Source organism: Cervus canadensis, chromosome 22 (genome assembly GCF_019320065.1).
Source record: "Cervus canadensis isolate Bull #8, Minnesota chromosome 22, ASM1932006v1, whole genome shotgun sequence".
Classification (NCBI taxonomy): Eukaryota; Metazoa; Chordata; class Mammalia; order Artiodactyla; family Cervidae; genus Cervus; species Cervus canadensis.
Genome location: NC_057407.1, coordinates 54,334,547 through 54,349,600, shown reverse-complemented (window position 1 = coordinate 54,349,600; position 15,054 = coordinate 54,334,547). Strand labels below are relative to the sequence as shown.

Here is a 15,054-nt window from a genome sequence, read left to right as displayed (position 1 = left end):
TAGAGTTGCTTCCCTAAGGTTGTCTCTCTGTTCAGCAAACAGAATTTGTAGGACAGTACTCGTTTAGGATGGAGAAGCATTTGTCCGGAGTTGCTTTATTTCTCCATGAATAGTAAACAACATCTGATGAGCCAATCTCCATTCAGATATTTCCCTGGATTCAGAATTATCATGCCTCTTGGATACTGAAAATACCTACCAATGCATAACACTGTCATTTAGATTTTGCCTGTTTATGGGTGCCCTTGATATGTGAACTTAGAGACTTTAGAAGCATAGAATCATGGGCTTGCCGTTCCCATAAGAATTGTTTCAATGAAACTGTGTTTTGAGAAACCTTGTTTTCATTAGATGATTCTGGCTCTGAAATTTTGTGATGATCAAGTTTAGAAACTCAGAAATATAGTTGATTCCATGGAAGATTCTATTCTCAAAAGAGTAGAACTTCAGCTTTTCAGAGGGTCTATATATTAGAAACAGGAATATGGGTCATGCTCTGTGCTTACAGAGGTGGGCATATACTTTTTCTGCGTCTTCAATTTTTTGTTGCCAAGATACATGTTATCCCCAACACATATTTTACTAAATCCTACAACTTAGTGAAAAACAATTGAACTATTGTATTATTCATTTAGATTAAGAAAATTTGGAGAATTAAAGGAGTGGAAAAGGAAATACTGTCAGTGACATGGAGTGCGGGGAGGAGAAAAAGGCAATTTCAACATGATCTGGAACACTATTTCTTTTATTTATTAAAAAAAAAAAAGCTATCAAATGACAAAAGAAGTGATAACATTTGCCAGTTGTGATTGTTGGTAGATAAGTATTTCTTACATTATCCCTCTATTTTACTTTAGTTAGAAAAGAATTATTTTTCATAATATGATTTATTCATTCAACAAACAATCTGTTGAGAGCCTACTATGTGCTGAAAGTAAAATGGAGGAAAAAGAGAGGCCAGTCCTGCCCGCCTAGCAGGCGTTTGTGTTTGGGTGTGAGAGTGAGGTGTTTGGGAGCTAATGCAGAATGTTCAGAAGGAACATGAGGGGATGGGAAGAATGAACCTGTGCTGATATCGGAGAGGCGGGCTTCTGTTGGTTCTGAATCAGTAAGAGATGGCTATTCTATACTGCTAGAAACTGCATTATTTTTGGTCAAAATAGACTTTAAGTTTAATCATGCATTGGCGGGGGCCACACATGGAGAAGTGTTACGTGCTATCACTGTTCTCGCCGGCCGCATGCCCGAGTTCACCTGCATTTCTCTTTGATTTCCTCCAGTACATGACTGCCGCGGCTCCTATGCAAGGGACCTACATCCCCCAGTACACGCCTGTGCCTCCGACAGCTGTTTCCATTGAAGTAAGTCCGTCTCTTCTTACAAAACGAGGTTAGGGCAGGTAAATCTCAGCCTCATGAACCAGGGTCCACCGTAAACCCCCCAAAATCCTTAGTTGTGATTTTTGTGCTGCTTGAAAGCTTGCCGTTGCAAGCTTACTCTGTGAAAGTGTGGACTTTACTTGAACATGCCTTTGCCTTGCTTTGCACAGGACACAGGCAAATTTGGTATCCAGGTCTCACAGGAATGCCATTTTTATGCTTAGAGAAAAGACCAATGATCAAATAACGACTCCATCAAATGAGAGCCACAAACAATCAGAAAGAGGAAGGGAAACATTTGAAGCCTTTTGAATAAGCCAGTTCTCTGATGCCCTGTTACTCCCTAAACCAACATGAGCAGCACCACCTGAGAGCCTGTTAGAAACACAGACTTTCAGACCCTCCCTGGATCTACTGAATGAGAATGTGCATTTTCACAAGAGCCCTTAAGGATCAAGGCGCACATTAAAAATTAAGATGGACTGGATTAGCTCACTGGTTCTCAAATTTTTCTGCATGTTGAGGTTATTTCAAGATTTAAAAAAAAAAAAAAAATAGTGATTTTTGCCAGAGAGTCTGATGTGGTCCAGGGTGTGCACCGGACCTGGGAATTTTTAAAGGATGCCAGGTGATTCTTTTGCGTGCCAAAGATGAAGGACCACTCCTCTCAGCAGTGAACCTTGATGGGACTGTGACGTCCTACAGCAACGGAGGAGAACTTGTACCACTCTGGTTGGTGCAGACCATGAGTGATAAAGTCAGGTTGGCCTTGCTGGAAGCTTTCTCCTCTCCTCTCTTTCCACGGGGCTGAATCCGTTTCCTCTATACATTGTCTTACTGGACAGAGCCAGAAAGATACTGGATAGGAGGGGCATAGCGCTATGTGGACGGCGGTGAGAACTGAGACTTCTCCCTGCTTCCAGCCCTCCTCCACCTTCTCCTGGTGCACATTTGCTGTTCCGGTCACAGTGGATTTCTTCCATCAGCTGGGACTCCTCTGGAGTTCATGCTCTTGCTGTTCCTCACGTTGGTACCACTCAATGTGGGAGACCAGCATGACTCTTCCAACCTCTGGAGCCGCACAGATTAGGTGAAATTTTTAGAGACCAAATTGGATCTTTTCAAAATGTATGTTTGTTAGCTTGTTTTTGGTGTGTTACCGATGTTTGCTAGTACCAAGATTTGGGAAGCACAGACATTAAAGAGGACAGTACCATGTCATTTAGGAAACCAAGGAGGAGCAACTTGTTAATCTTTTCTGTGTTCCAGACCTATAAGCCCTTGAGAATGTTTCACTATTAAAGAGGTTTTAACTAGCTTTTCAGATTTTTAAGCACATAACGATTAAAATATATATTCTTTTCTAGATTTAGCTATCAAAACCCATCTAGGCCATGAGCAAAAATTATGAATCTAGACATTATAGGTGGCTTTGAGCATCAGTGTCTCCCACATATCCGCATCGCTCTATCTGTACACCAAATGTGTGGGCTTATCCACAGAATCTGAGGTTTTTGAGGACTCTAAAAACAAGGAGACACACTTGAAAGCATTGCTTATTGGAAACAGTCTAATTATATCAATAAATCTGGGATTTAAAAAGAAGTATATCACTAAGAATTATATCAGTATACCCTGATATCTTGCCTTGAGTTGTGCTTATAAAGGAAAGCACTGATTCATTTTCTATGTAAAAACACTCATGAAAATTCACCAGTATTCATACAAGTCAATGCATTTAGGAAACTCAGAAAACTGTGTAATACCAAACAGTATATTAGGGGTGAAAAAATATTGAATTCATAAAGGGAGAATTTTCACATTTTGAGAAGCAATTTCAGGGAGCTTCTGTTAAGGACAGACATTGATCAAAAGCCTGTATCTCTACAGAGTCCATGGCTATAATATAAGTACAACCAGGAGAACGTATTTATATGGATTCCTTCCCTAGGCTGACTACCAAACCTTTCTCAGGACCAAACATGACTTCTGAGTGAGGACCAACTCAAGAAACCCATTCTTGTTGGCATCTGTGAGAAGCAGAAGCCATCAAAATGCTAAAGGAAGGAGCAAATCAAAATTAAGGGTGTTTGTTTCTTTTTCTGAAACCTCTAAATGAATTCCAGTTCATGTTGAGGAAAATAAAAGTAAGTAAAACAAATCAAATTCGTTAAGGGAAAGCGTATTTGACAATGTCCTTTTAGAAGAATTCCAAACCTGGGTATAGATTTTTATTAATAGTAAGGTCCATTGTTTTGCAGGATCATAGAGACAGGGTAGGGAAATTTATTCCCAGGAAAATGCTCAAATGTAGATGTTTTTATAGGAATTCTGCATGCTCTTTTTTTATTAAGGAATTATTATTTAGTGTGGCTAAGGCAACTGCAGCTTAAAATGATTTCTTGATCATTTGACTGCTACAGGGTCTTCTGATGGCAAGTCTTCTTGGTGACACATGGAGGTAAATTCCTCAAATGAGTTCTGTGGTTTTTCTCCTATGTTTATTGAGGCTTTATGTAGCTGAGTGCAACTCTACGCAAGCCCAATGCCAGATAGCACAGGGATATGACCTACGGTCCGTCTGCAAGAAGCCCTTCTGCTCAAGCCAGTAAGGCTCTGTGTTCTTGTTGCCTCCACAGGGTGTTGTGGCTGATGCCTCTCCCCAGACAGTGGCACCTTCGTCCCAGGACACGAGTGGTCAGCAGCAGCAGATAGCAGTGGACACAGCCAGCGAGCATGCATCTGCATATTCCTACCAACAGTCCAAGTAAGTCCTGGCCGTGCTAAACTCTGTCCCTCCAGGTGTGCCATCTGGACTTCACCCTCTCATGTGGCATCTGCTAGCTTTAGCTGCAGTAGAGACCATCTCAAACTCAGTGACATTCACCTAGTTCATGATTCTGTGGGTTGGCATTTGGGCGAACCTGAGGCAAATGCTTCTTCCGTTCTTGACTGGACTTGTGTGAACATCTGGGCACAGGAGCTGGGCATCTTCACAGTTCTGCTTCTGGGCATCGGTCGTCTGATGGCTGTGGGATGGATCACATGGACCCAGGTGATGCTGACCGTGGAAGTCTCAGAATTAAGAGAACAGCAAGAGAGGGTGCCATATGACCAGCATGTTTTCAGCCCCATAGGCCAAAGCAAATCATGTGGCCAACCCCAAAGATAATGTAAGAATTCACTGCCAAAAGGCAGGGGCATTGTAGCCATTTTTACCAAAAACTTCTATCATACACATTTTTGGAAAAACGCCAGTGTTCCCACTTGAAACTGCATAGTGTGCCTGCACTGTGGTCTTGCTGTCTTCATTCTTAAATAAAGACAGTAACATGCCCCTGGCAAGACTGCTTCAAACTTACCCAGTAAAACAGTTTATGAAAATGAGTATGGTGAAATATAAAACAGTATGGGATAGAGACTTATTCAGGAATTAAATGGTAAAGCAAAAATCAAGGAGTCAGAATTACTGCTGACAGGCCTTACGTCACTTAGAAAGCCGAGTACAGCTGGCTTTGTGTGGAGTATCATGGAGATTAAAATTTGAGTGGTTCTGATTGAAACCAAAGGACTTAACAGACCTTCAGTCTGTACACAGAAGTTCTCTCATGGCAACTGTTCTACTTTGTAGGTAATGGTCAAAGCCCTGGTGGATAGAGAATTCCCAAAGACTCTTCCTGTTTGCAGAACAGGGGTGCAAATGAGTGGTGCTCATTTCTCGACCATAAATTTTCTTTTCTCTCAATTCATATTTAGAGATTTGTTTGTTGTTAAAAGATTTAATCACTTTAATGGCACCTTCCGTATGTGGTTTCACCTCTAAAGTGGACCCTCCAAAGTAAATGTGCTAGAGCACTGGAGACTGGTTTTGTGGAAGACAATTTTTCATGGACTGGGGAGGGGTGGTGAGGGGGTGGTTTGGGGATGATTCAAGTACATTACATTTACTGTGTACTTTATTCCTATTATTATCACCTTGTCATATATTTACACAACTCACCATAATGCAGAATCAGTGAGACCCCTGAGCTTGTCTTCCTGCAGCTAGACGGTCCCTTCTGGGGCAATGGGGTGTGGCTCTAAATGCAGATGAAGCTTCCTTTGCCCCTCACCCACTGCTGTGCAGCCCAGGTCCTAACAGACCATGGACTGGTGCTAGTCTGTGACCTGGGGGCCGAGGACCCTGGTGCTAGAATGTGACTTAACCTTACACATACAAGGCATTATTATCATCATTACTACTGCTACTATCAATATTACATAATATATATATATATAAAACTTTCAGGAAATACCTATAGCAAATAATGCATTTTGGCTTTTTTATTAGGCTTTTAATTTTTATTTTATACTGCAGTGTAGCTGAATGACAATGCTGTGTTTCAAGTGTACAGCAAAGTGATTCCGTTTTATTTACACATATATGTATTCTTTTTCAAATTCATTTCCATTTAGGTTATCACAGAATACTGAGTAGATCTCCCTATGCTACACAGTAGGTCCTTGTTCCTTATCTGTTTTAAATATGTATATGTATATGGCCATATCAAACTCCCAGTTTATCCCCCCTGCCACCACTTTCCCCTTTGGTAACCATCAGTTTACTAAGTCTGTGAGTCTGTTTCTGTTTTATAAATAGATTCAGCTTTTACCATTTGTTTAGATTGTGCTTATAGACTACATCATATGCTATTTGTCTTTCTCACTCTGACTTGCTTCACTTAGTATGATAATCTCCAGTTCTGGCATGTTGCTGCAAATAGTCTTTTTTTCTTTTTAATAGCTGGGTAAGGTTCCACTGTGTATATATATGCATCTTCCTAATCCATTCATCTGCAGATGGACATCAAGGTTGCTTCCATGTCTTAGCCATTGTAAACAGAGCCGCAGTGAACACTGGGACGCATGTGTATTTTTGAACCATGCTTTTCTCTGGATATAGCTCAGGATTGGGATTGTTGGGTCATATGGTAGCTCTGTATTTAGTTTTTAAAGAAATATTCATATTGTTTTCCACAGTGGCTGTATCAATTTACATTCCCACCAAGAGTGTAAGAGGGTTTTTTTCACACCCTCTCCAGCATTTAGTGTTTCTAGACTTTTGATGATGGCCATTCTGCCAGATGTGAAGTGATATTCATTGTAGTTTTTATTTGCATTTCTCTAATAATGAGCAATGTTGAGCACCTTTTCATGTGCTTCTTGGCCATCCATCTGTCTTCTTTGGAGAAACACCAATGTAGGTCTTCTGAATTTTTTGATTGGGTCGTTTTGTTCTTTTTTATATTGAGCTGCATGAGCCATTTATATACTTTAGGAATTAATCCCTTTTTGGCCACATCATTTGCAAATATTTTCTCTCATTCTATGCACTGTCTTTTTATTTTATTTATGGTTTACTTTGCTGTACAAGAACTTTTGAGTTTAATTAAGTCCCATTAAACCATCATGGTTCAATATGGGAAGATTGCACCTTTCTAAGAATTTGTCCATTTCTGCTAGGTTGTCCATTTTATTGGCATATAGTTGCTCTATTTATATTTGCTTTTTACATCTGTTATTTTAGGAGATGGACCAAAAAAATATTGCTGCAATTTATGCTTTCTACTAAGGGTTTTATAGTATACAGTCTTACGTCTCTTGTCTTTAATCCATTTTGGGTTATTTTTGTGTATGGTATTAAATATTGTTCTAAATTTGTTCTTTTACATGCAGCTGTCCAGTTTTCCCAGCATCATTTATTGAAGAGACTGTTTTTTACCCATGGTAAAGCCTTGCCTCCTTTGTCATAGATTAATTGATCACAAGCGCATGGGTTTACTTCTGGGCTTTCTCTCCTGTTCCATCGATCTACATTTCTGCTTCTGTGCCAGTACCTCACTGTGGCTGTGCAGTATAGTCTGAATTCAGGGAGCCTGATTCCTCCAGCTTCTCTTCTCTTTCTCAAGGTGGCTTTGACTACTTCGGGGCTTTTATGTCTCCATGCAAGTTTTAAGATTGATCTTTTGTTCTATAAAAATGCTATTGATAATTTGATAGGCATTGCATTGAATCTGAAGATTGTCTTGGGAAACATAGTGATTTTGACAATATTGATTTTTCCAATTCAAGAACATGGTGTATATATATATATATATATATCTTCATCTGGTTAATGTCATCTTCAATTTCTTTCATCAAAGTGTTAATAGTTTTTAGAGTACAGGTCTTTTGCTTCATTAGGTAAATTTATTCCTAGGTATTTTATTATTTTTGATGTGATGGAAAAAGGAAGTGTTTCCTTAATTTCTCCTTCTGATCCTTTCTTATTAGTGTATAGGAATAAAATGGATTTCTGTGTATGATGACTTTGTATTCTACTTTAATGAAATCACTGATGAGCTCTAGTAGTTTCCTGAGAAAATCTTTAGGATTTTCTATGTTTATTATCATCTTATCTGCAAAGAGTGATAGTTTTACTTCTTATTTTCTAACGTGGATTCCTTTTCTTTCTTTTTATTCTCTAACTAATATATCTAGAACTTCCAAAACCTGTGGAATGAAAGTGATGAGAGTAGACACCCTTTTCCTGTTACTGATCTTAATGATGAGAAACTGAAAGCATTTCCTCTGAGTATGATGTTAGCAGTAGGTTTGTCATCTATAGACTTTATTATGTTGAGGTGTGTTTCCTCTGTGCCCACTTTCTGCAGAGTTTTTATCATAAATGGGTGTTGAATTTTGTCAAAAACTTTTCTGCACCTATTGAGATAATATATGGTTCTTATTCTTCAATTTGCTGATTGATTTGCATATATCAAAGAAACCTTGCAACCCTAAGATAAATCCCACTGGATCATGGTTTATGACCTTTTAATATATTGTTGGATTCAGTTTGCTATCTAGTATTTTGTTTATGATTTTGCATCTATGTTCATCAGTGATATGGGCCTGTAATTTTCTGTTTTTATGGTATCATTATCTGGTTTTGGTATCAGGGTGATGGTGATCTCATAGAGTGAGCCTGGGAGTGTTCCTTCCTCTGCAATTTTTTGGAATAGTTTCAGAATAGCCATTAAGTCTTCTATAAATGTTTGATAGAATTTGCTTGTGAAGTCATCCGGTCCTAGACTTTTGTTTCTTGAGAGTTTTTTAATCACAGTTTAAATTTCAGTACTTATGATTGGTCTGTTCATATTCTCAGTTTCTTCATGGTTCAATATAGGGAGATTGTACCTTTCTAAGAATTTGTCCATTTCTTCTAGGTTGTCCATTTTATTGGCATGTAGTTGCTTATCCTTTGTATTTCTGTGGTATCCACTGTAACTTCTTTTCAAATGTAATTTTATTGATTTGAGCCCTCTTCGTTTTTTCCTTGATGAGTCTAACATTTTATCGGTTTTGTTTATCTTTTCAAATATTGTTTCATTTATTTCTCCTCTGATCTTTATGATTCCTTTCCTTCTACTAACTGTGGATTTTGTTTGTTCTTCTTTCTCTTGTTGCTGTAGGTGTGAGTTTAGGTTGTTTCAGATTTTTCTTGTTTCTTGAGCTAAGATTGTATTGCTATAAACTTCCCTCTTAGAAATGCTTCTGTCATGTCTCATAGGTTTTGAATAACTTTGTTTTTGTTGTCATTTGTGTTTATTTATTTTTTTATTTCCTCTTTGATTTCTTCAGTGACCCTTTGGTTGTCTGGTAACATATTGTTTAGTCTCCATGTGTTTGTCTTTTTTTATAGTTTTGACTATAATTTATTTCTAATATCATAGTGTTTTGGCAAGAAAAGATGCTTGATAACGATTGATTTTCTTAAATTTACTGAGGCTTGACTTGTAGCCCAATATGTAATCTATTCTGGAGAATGTTTCATGTGGAGTTGAGAATTGTATTCTGCTGCTTTTGGAGGGAATGCTCTATAAATATCAATTAAGTCCATCTGGTCTAATGTGTCACTCAAGGTTTTTGTTTATTTATTGATTTTCTGTCTGGATGATCTGTCCACTGAAGTAAGTAAGGTGTTAAAGTCCCCCACTATTATTGCGCTATTATCAATTTCCCCATTTATGGCTGTTAGCATTTGCCTTATATATTGAAGTACTCTGATGTTGGATACATATATATTTACAAGTGCTACATCTCCTTGGATTGATCCCTTAAACATAATCTAGTGCCTTCCCTATCTCTTGTAATACTCTTTAGTCTGATATGAGTATTGCTACTCCAGCTTTCTGTTGACTTCCATTTGCATCGAATACCTTTTTCCATCCTCTCACTTTCAGTCTCTCTGTGTCCCTAGCCTGAAGTGGGTGTCATGGACACAGCACATCTGTGGCTCTTGTTTTTGTGTTCATCCAGCCAGTCTATTTCTTTTGGTTGGCGCATTTAATCTTATCTGCAGTTAAGGTAATTATCAATGTGCATTTTCCTATTGCCATTTTCTTAATTGTTTCAGATTTGCTTTTGTGGCTCTTCTTTCTTCCTTTCTTTTACTCTTTTGTGATTTGATGACTATCCTTAGTTTGTGTTTGGGTTGCTTTTTCTTTTTTGCATGTCTATTGTAGTTTTTTGGTTTGCAATTCCCATCATGTTTTGATATAGCAGTCTATATATATACAAGACTGTTTTAAGTTGTTTCTATTTTAATTTTAAATACATTTCCAATGCCCTGCATTTGTGTCCTTTTCACAATTGCTGGTTTTGATATATTTGTGTGTGGATGATTTCCTAACTTTCCTGTTGAGTGAGTGAAGTCACTCAGTCGTGTCCAGCTCTTTGCAGCCCCATGGACTGTAGCCTGCCAGGCTCCTCTATCCATGGAATTTTCCTGGCAAGGATCCTGGAGTAGGTTGCCATTTCCTTCTCTAGGGGATCTTGCTGACCCAGGAATCGAATCCGAGTCTCCCACACTGCAGGCAAACTCTCTACCATCTAAGCCACCAGAGAAGCCTTCACTTTCCTGTATGTGACCCTTTAGCCAAGGGTCTTTCACTTACAGCTTTCTTGTTTCTAGTTGTAGGCTTTTCTTTTCCACCTAGAGAAGTGCCTTTAGCACTTAAGACTTATTTGGTGGTGCTGAATTCTCTGAGTTTTTGCTTGTGTGTAAAACTGTTGATTTCTGCATCAAATCTACATGAGAGCCTTGCTGGATAGAGTATTCTTGGTTGTTGGGTTTTTTCCCCATTCTTTATGCCACTTCCTTCTGTCCTTCAGCGCTTCTGCCAAAAAAATCACCTGATAGCCTTATGGAGGTCCCCTTGTATGTTATGTGTTACTTTTCCCATGTTGCTTTTAATAACTCTGTTTAATTTTTGTTAGTTTGATTACTATGTGTCATAGCATGCTCTTCCTTGGATTTATCCTGTATGGGACTCTCTGCACTTCCTGAACTGGGGTGACTGTTTCCCATGTTAGAGAAGTTTTCAGCTATAATCTCTTCAAATATTTTCTCGAGTTCATTCTCTTTTTTTCTTCTTCTCAGACCCCTATAATGCAAATGTTGGTGCATTTTGTTGTCCCCAAGCTCTCTGATACTGTCCTTGCTTCTTCTTCTTTTTTCTTTGTTCTATGGCAATGATTTCCACTTTATATTCCAGCTCACTTATTTGTTTTTCTGACTCAGTTATTCCTCTAATCATTCCTTCTAGTGTATTTTTCATTTTAGGTATTGTATTGTTCATCTCTGTTTCTTCCTTAAATCTTTTCTTTATTAAAAATTTCTTGTATCTTCTCAGTCTGTGCCTCCATACTTTGTCTATCTCCTCTTCATTTAATTGTTCTTTTAGGGCTTTGGGGGTTTTTATCTTTTTCCTTCATCTGCAGTTTATTTCTCTATCATCTGATTTTTGTCCAAATTTTTGTGTTTGTGGTCTCCTTTCCACAGACGGCAGGACTGTGGCTCCTCCTCCTTCTGGTGTCCACCCACTGCTGGGTAAGGTTGGTCCAGGGGCTTGTGTAGGCGCCCTTTTGGGAATGACTGGGGCCTGGCCTCTGGTGGCTTGAGCTGGGTCCTGTCCCTCTGCTGGGCAGGGCAGTGTAAAGAGATGTGTTTGAGGTGGCTGTGAGCTCAGTAAGACTTTAGGCAGCCTTTTTCTTTTTAACCTTTTATGGAAATGTTTTTCTTAATATATCTATTTTATTGAAGTATAGTTGACTTACAATGTTTCAGGTACACAGCAAGGTGATTCAGTTATACACATACACACATAGTATTTTTTAATTTATTTTCCATCATAGGTTATTACAAGATATTAACTATAGTTCCCTGTGCTATACAGTAAACCTCTGTTTGTTGCATATCTATTTTTTAATTAGATATCTAGCATTCTGTTCATACTAAGTCAAGCAAGTGGAATCAAAATGTCATAAATTTTTAGGCAAAATTCATAAGTTGTCTAAAATATATATATTATACATATTATTATATAGATGTATACAAAAGTTCTACTACACTCAATAAAGGCTTGGGAAAGAACATCAAAAAAAAAGAAGAGATGGGGAAATTGGAAAACATAAACTAAATGAAATGGGAGCTCTGAATACGAAATAAAAAAGTAAAACAAACTAGACAATAGTAAAAGATCATCATATAGTCCAGTTGTTTTTAAACATGGCTGTTCATTAGAAAAATACCTAGAGCTCTGGAGGAAAAAAAAATCATTACTTAGGCATTTGTATTTTTCAAAAAATTCCAAGATAATTCTGATATGCATCTAGACTTTAAAAAGTGATTATAGGTTTTTCTATTAAATGGTATGTTTGGTGATATAGAGTTCTATTATTTTTCTGTTGACCAATCATGATACAATGGTATTGAGTAACAGTTCCATAATCACAATAGTAAAATACTGTTTATAAGTTTTTAAAATCAATAGCCAGATAAAAAATGAAGGATAATTACAATTGCAAGCCATAATGGGAACATGATTAATTTAACAATATAAAATAATCACATGCAATTTGAGAGGTCAAGCAGAGTGATGTGGTAAGTGGAATTGCATACATGCACATATTTTCATCTGCCCAGCCAGTCTATATCTTTTGGCTGGTGCATTTAACCCATTTACATTTCAGGTAATTATTTACATGTATGATCTATTACCGTTTTCTTTTAGGGGGTTTATTTTCTGTAGGTCTTTCCCTTGTCTTGAGTCTCCTGCCTAGAGAAGTTCCTTTAACATTTGTTGTAAAGGTGGTTTGGTGGTGCTGAATTCTCTCAGCTTTTGGTTGTCTGGAAAGCTATTGATTTCTCCATCAAATCTGAATGAGAGTCTTGCTGGGTAGAGTATTCTTGGTGGTAGGTTCTTCCCTTTCGTCACTTTAAATATATCCTGCCATTCCCTTCTGGCTTGTAGAGTTTCTGTTGAGACGTCAGCTGATAGCCTGATGGGAGTTCCTTTGCATGTCATTTGTCATTTTTCCCGTGTTGCTTTCACTGTTTTATCCTTAATTTTTGTCAGTTTAATTACTGTGTGTCTTGGTGTGTTGCTCCTTGGGTTTATGCTGTTTGGGACTCTCTGTGCTTCCTGGACTTGGCTGACTGTTTCATTTCCCATCTTAATGAAGTTTTCAGCTATTACCTCCTCAAATATTTTGTCAGTTCCTTTTCTCTCTCTCTCCTCCTTCTGAGACCCCTATAATGTGAATGTTGGTTCATTTAATGTCACAGAGGTCTTTTAGGTTGTCTTCATTTCTTTTCACTCTTTTTTCTATATTCTGTTCTGCAGCAGTGATTTCCACTGTTCTGTCCCCCGGGTCACTCATCTGTTCCACTGCCTGGTTATTCTGCTATTGATTCCTTCTAGTGTATTATTCATCTGTTTGTTTGTTCTTTAGTTCTTTGGTAAACATTTCTGCATTTTCTTCATTGTTTTCCAAAGATCCTGGATCATCTTCACTGTTATTATCCTGAATTCTTTTTCTGGAAGGTTGCCTATCTCCACTTCATTTAGTTTTTCTGGGGTCTTATCTTGTCCCTTCTTCTGGGACATAACTTTCTGCTTTTTCATGCTGATTAACTTTCTGAAATGTGGTTTTGTTTTAGTCATTGATGGGACTGTGGTTCCTCTTGCTTCTGTCTGCCTTCTGATGGAGGAGGCTAAGAGGCTTGTGTAAGCTTCCTGAGGGGAGGGACTAGTGGTGGGAAAAACTGGGTCTTGCTCTGGTGGGCAGGACATTGCTCAGTAAAGCTTTAATCCAGTTATCTGCTGATGAGTGGGGATGTGCTCCCTCCCTGGTAGTTGTTTGGCCTGAGGTCACCCAAGCCCTGGGGTCTGTGGTCTCTATGGCAGGGTTAATGGTGGCCTCCCAGAGGGCTTATGCCAAGAGGGGCCTTCCCAGACTGCTGCTGCCAGGGCCCTCACCCCTGTGGGGAGCCCCTGTGGACCCATGCCTCCACAGGAGACCCTCCAACATTAGCAAGTAGTTGTGGTTCAGTCTGCTGTGAGGTCATTGCTCCTTTCCTCTGGGTCTTAGAGGACACAAGCAAAATCTTGTGCATACCAAGACTGGAGTCTCCATTTCCCTCAGTCCTGTGGAAGTCCTATAATCAAATCCTGCTGGCTGCAAGGTCAGATTCCCAGGAAAGTCCCAGTCCCTCGGTCGGATCCCTAGGCTAGGAAGTGTGATGTGGGGTTCAGAACCTTCACAACAGAGGGAGAACTTCTTCGGTATTATTGTTCTCCAGTTTGTGGGTCACCCACTGGGCAGCTATAGGATTTGACTTTATTGTGATTGTGCCCCTCCTACCATCTCACTGTGGCTTTTTTGTCTTTGGACCTGGGGTATCCTTTTTTATTGGGTTCCAGCATCTTCCTGTCAATGGTTGTTCAACAGCTAGTTGAGATTTTGGTGCTCTCGCAGTAGACGATGAGAGCACATCCTTCTGCTCCACCATCTTGAACCTGAGGCCCAGCCTGTCTGCTGATGGGGGGCCGTGTTCCTGCCTTGCTGAGGCTCCCCAGCACTGGAGCATGCGGGCTGGTGGGCGGGGCCGAGTGTCTGTGCTGATACGGGATCTCTGGAAGAGTTCCTGCTGATCAGTAGTCCCTGTGGTCTCCGCTATGGCGTCCTTGCCCCCACAGTGAGCCACAGCCAGCCATCACCTTCCCAGGGGACCCTCCGGGATCCCTTAGTAGGTCAGGTCCAGGTTCCTGAGGAGGCAATGCTCTGTGCTGGATTCCAGTGCATACAGTACCTTGGGTGCTTCCTCCGAGAGTGGAGTTTCTGTCTCCCTCTGCCCTGTAGGACTCCTTCATTCAAGCCCTGCTGACCTTCAGAGCTAGGTGCGCTGGGGGTTCTCGCTCTAAACCTCTGATACCAGACCCTCGGACTGTCTTGGAGGGCATTTTTATGATGGAACTTCCCTGTATAGCCTTCGTGGGTTTACTATTTTTTGGTGCAAGTGCTATTTTTAGTTTGGACATCTGCTGCCTCTTTGCTCAGGGTATGCTGGCCGCCATCCCCTCTGATAGGAGGTGTGACTGACGTGGTGCCCAGCGCCTGCACCAGATGCTGAGCAGAGCTTACCCTTTCACTGTGGTTGCTTGCTTTCCCTTCCCTGTGTTCAGGGGCAGGGTCTGCTTCCTTGTTGTTGGAGCAGAGGCCCCAAGATCTGTTTCTTAGCTGTGTTTCTGATCTCAGTACGAGGCAGGCAGGACTGGAGCTCCCCCGACACTTGGGAAGAAAGCACTGCGTA

At 39.8% G+C, this 15,054-nt stretch overlaps 1 protein-coding gene across 14 annotated transcripts in view; it reads left to right on the top strand.

Moving 5' to 3' along the window:
- RBMS3 (RNA binding motif single stranded interacting protein 3) overlaps positions 1-15,054 on the top strand; it is a 1,027,957-nt gene that overhangs the window by 993,726 nt on the left and 19,177 nt on the right. For 7 of the 14 annotated variants that reach the window (XM_043442422.1, XM_043442434.1, XM_043442432.1 and 4 more), the window contains 2 exons: positions 1,281-1,361; positions 4,019-4,146. In XM_043442422.1, coding sequence (XP_043298357.1) covers positions 1,281-1,361; positions 4,019-4,146 — 209 coding nt within the window. Of the gene's footprint in view, positions 1-1,280; positions 1,362-4,018; positions 4,151-15,054 lie in introns of those variants that run through there. The other 7 variants (XM_043442424.1, XM_043442423.1, XM_043442436.1 and 4 more) reach the window with 1 other exon arrangement.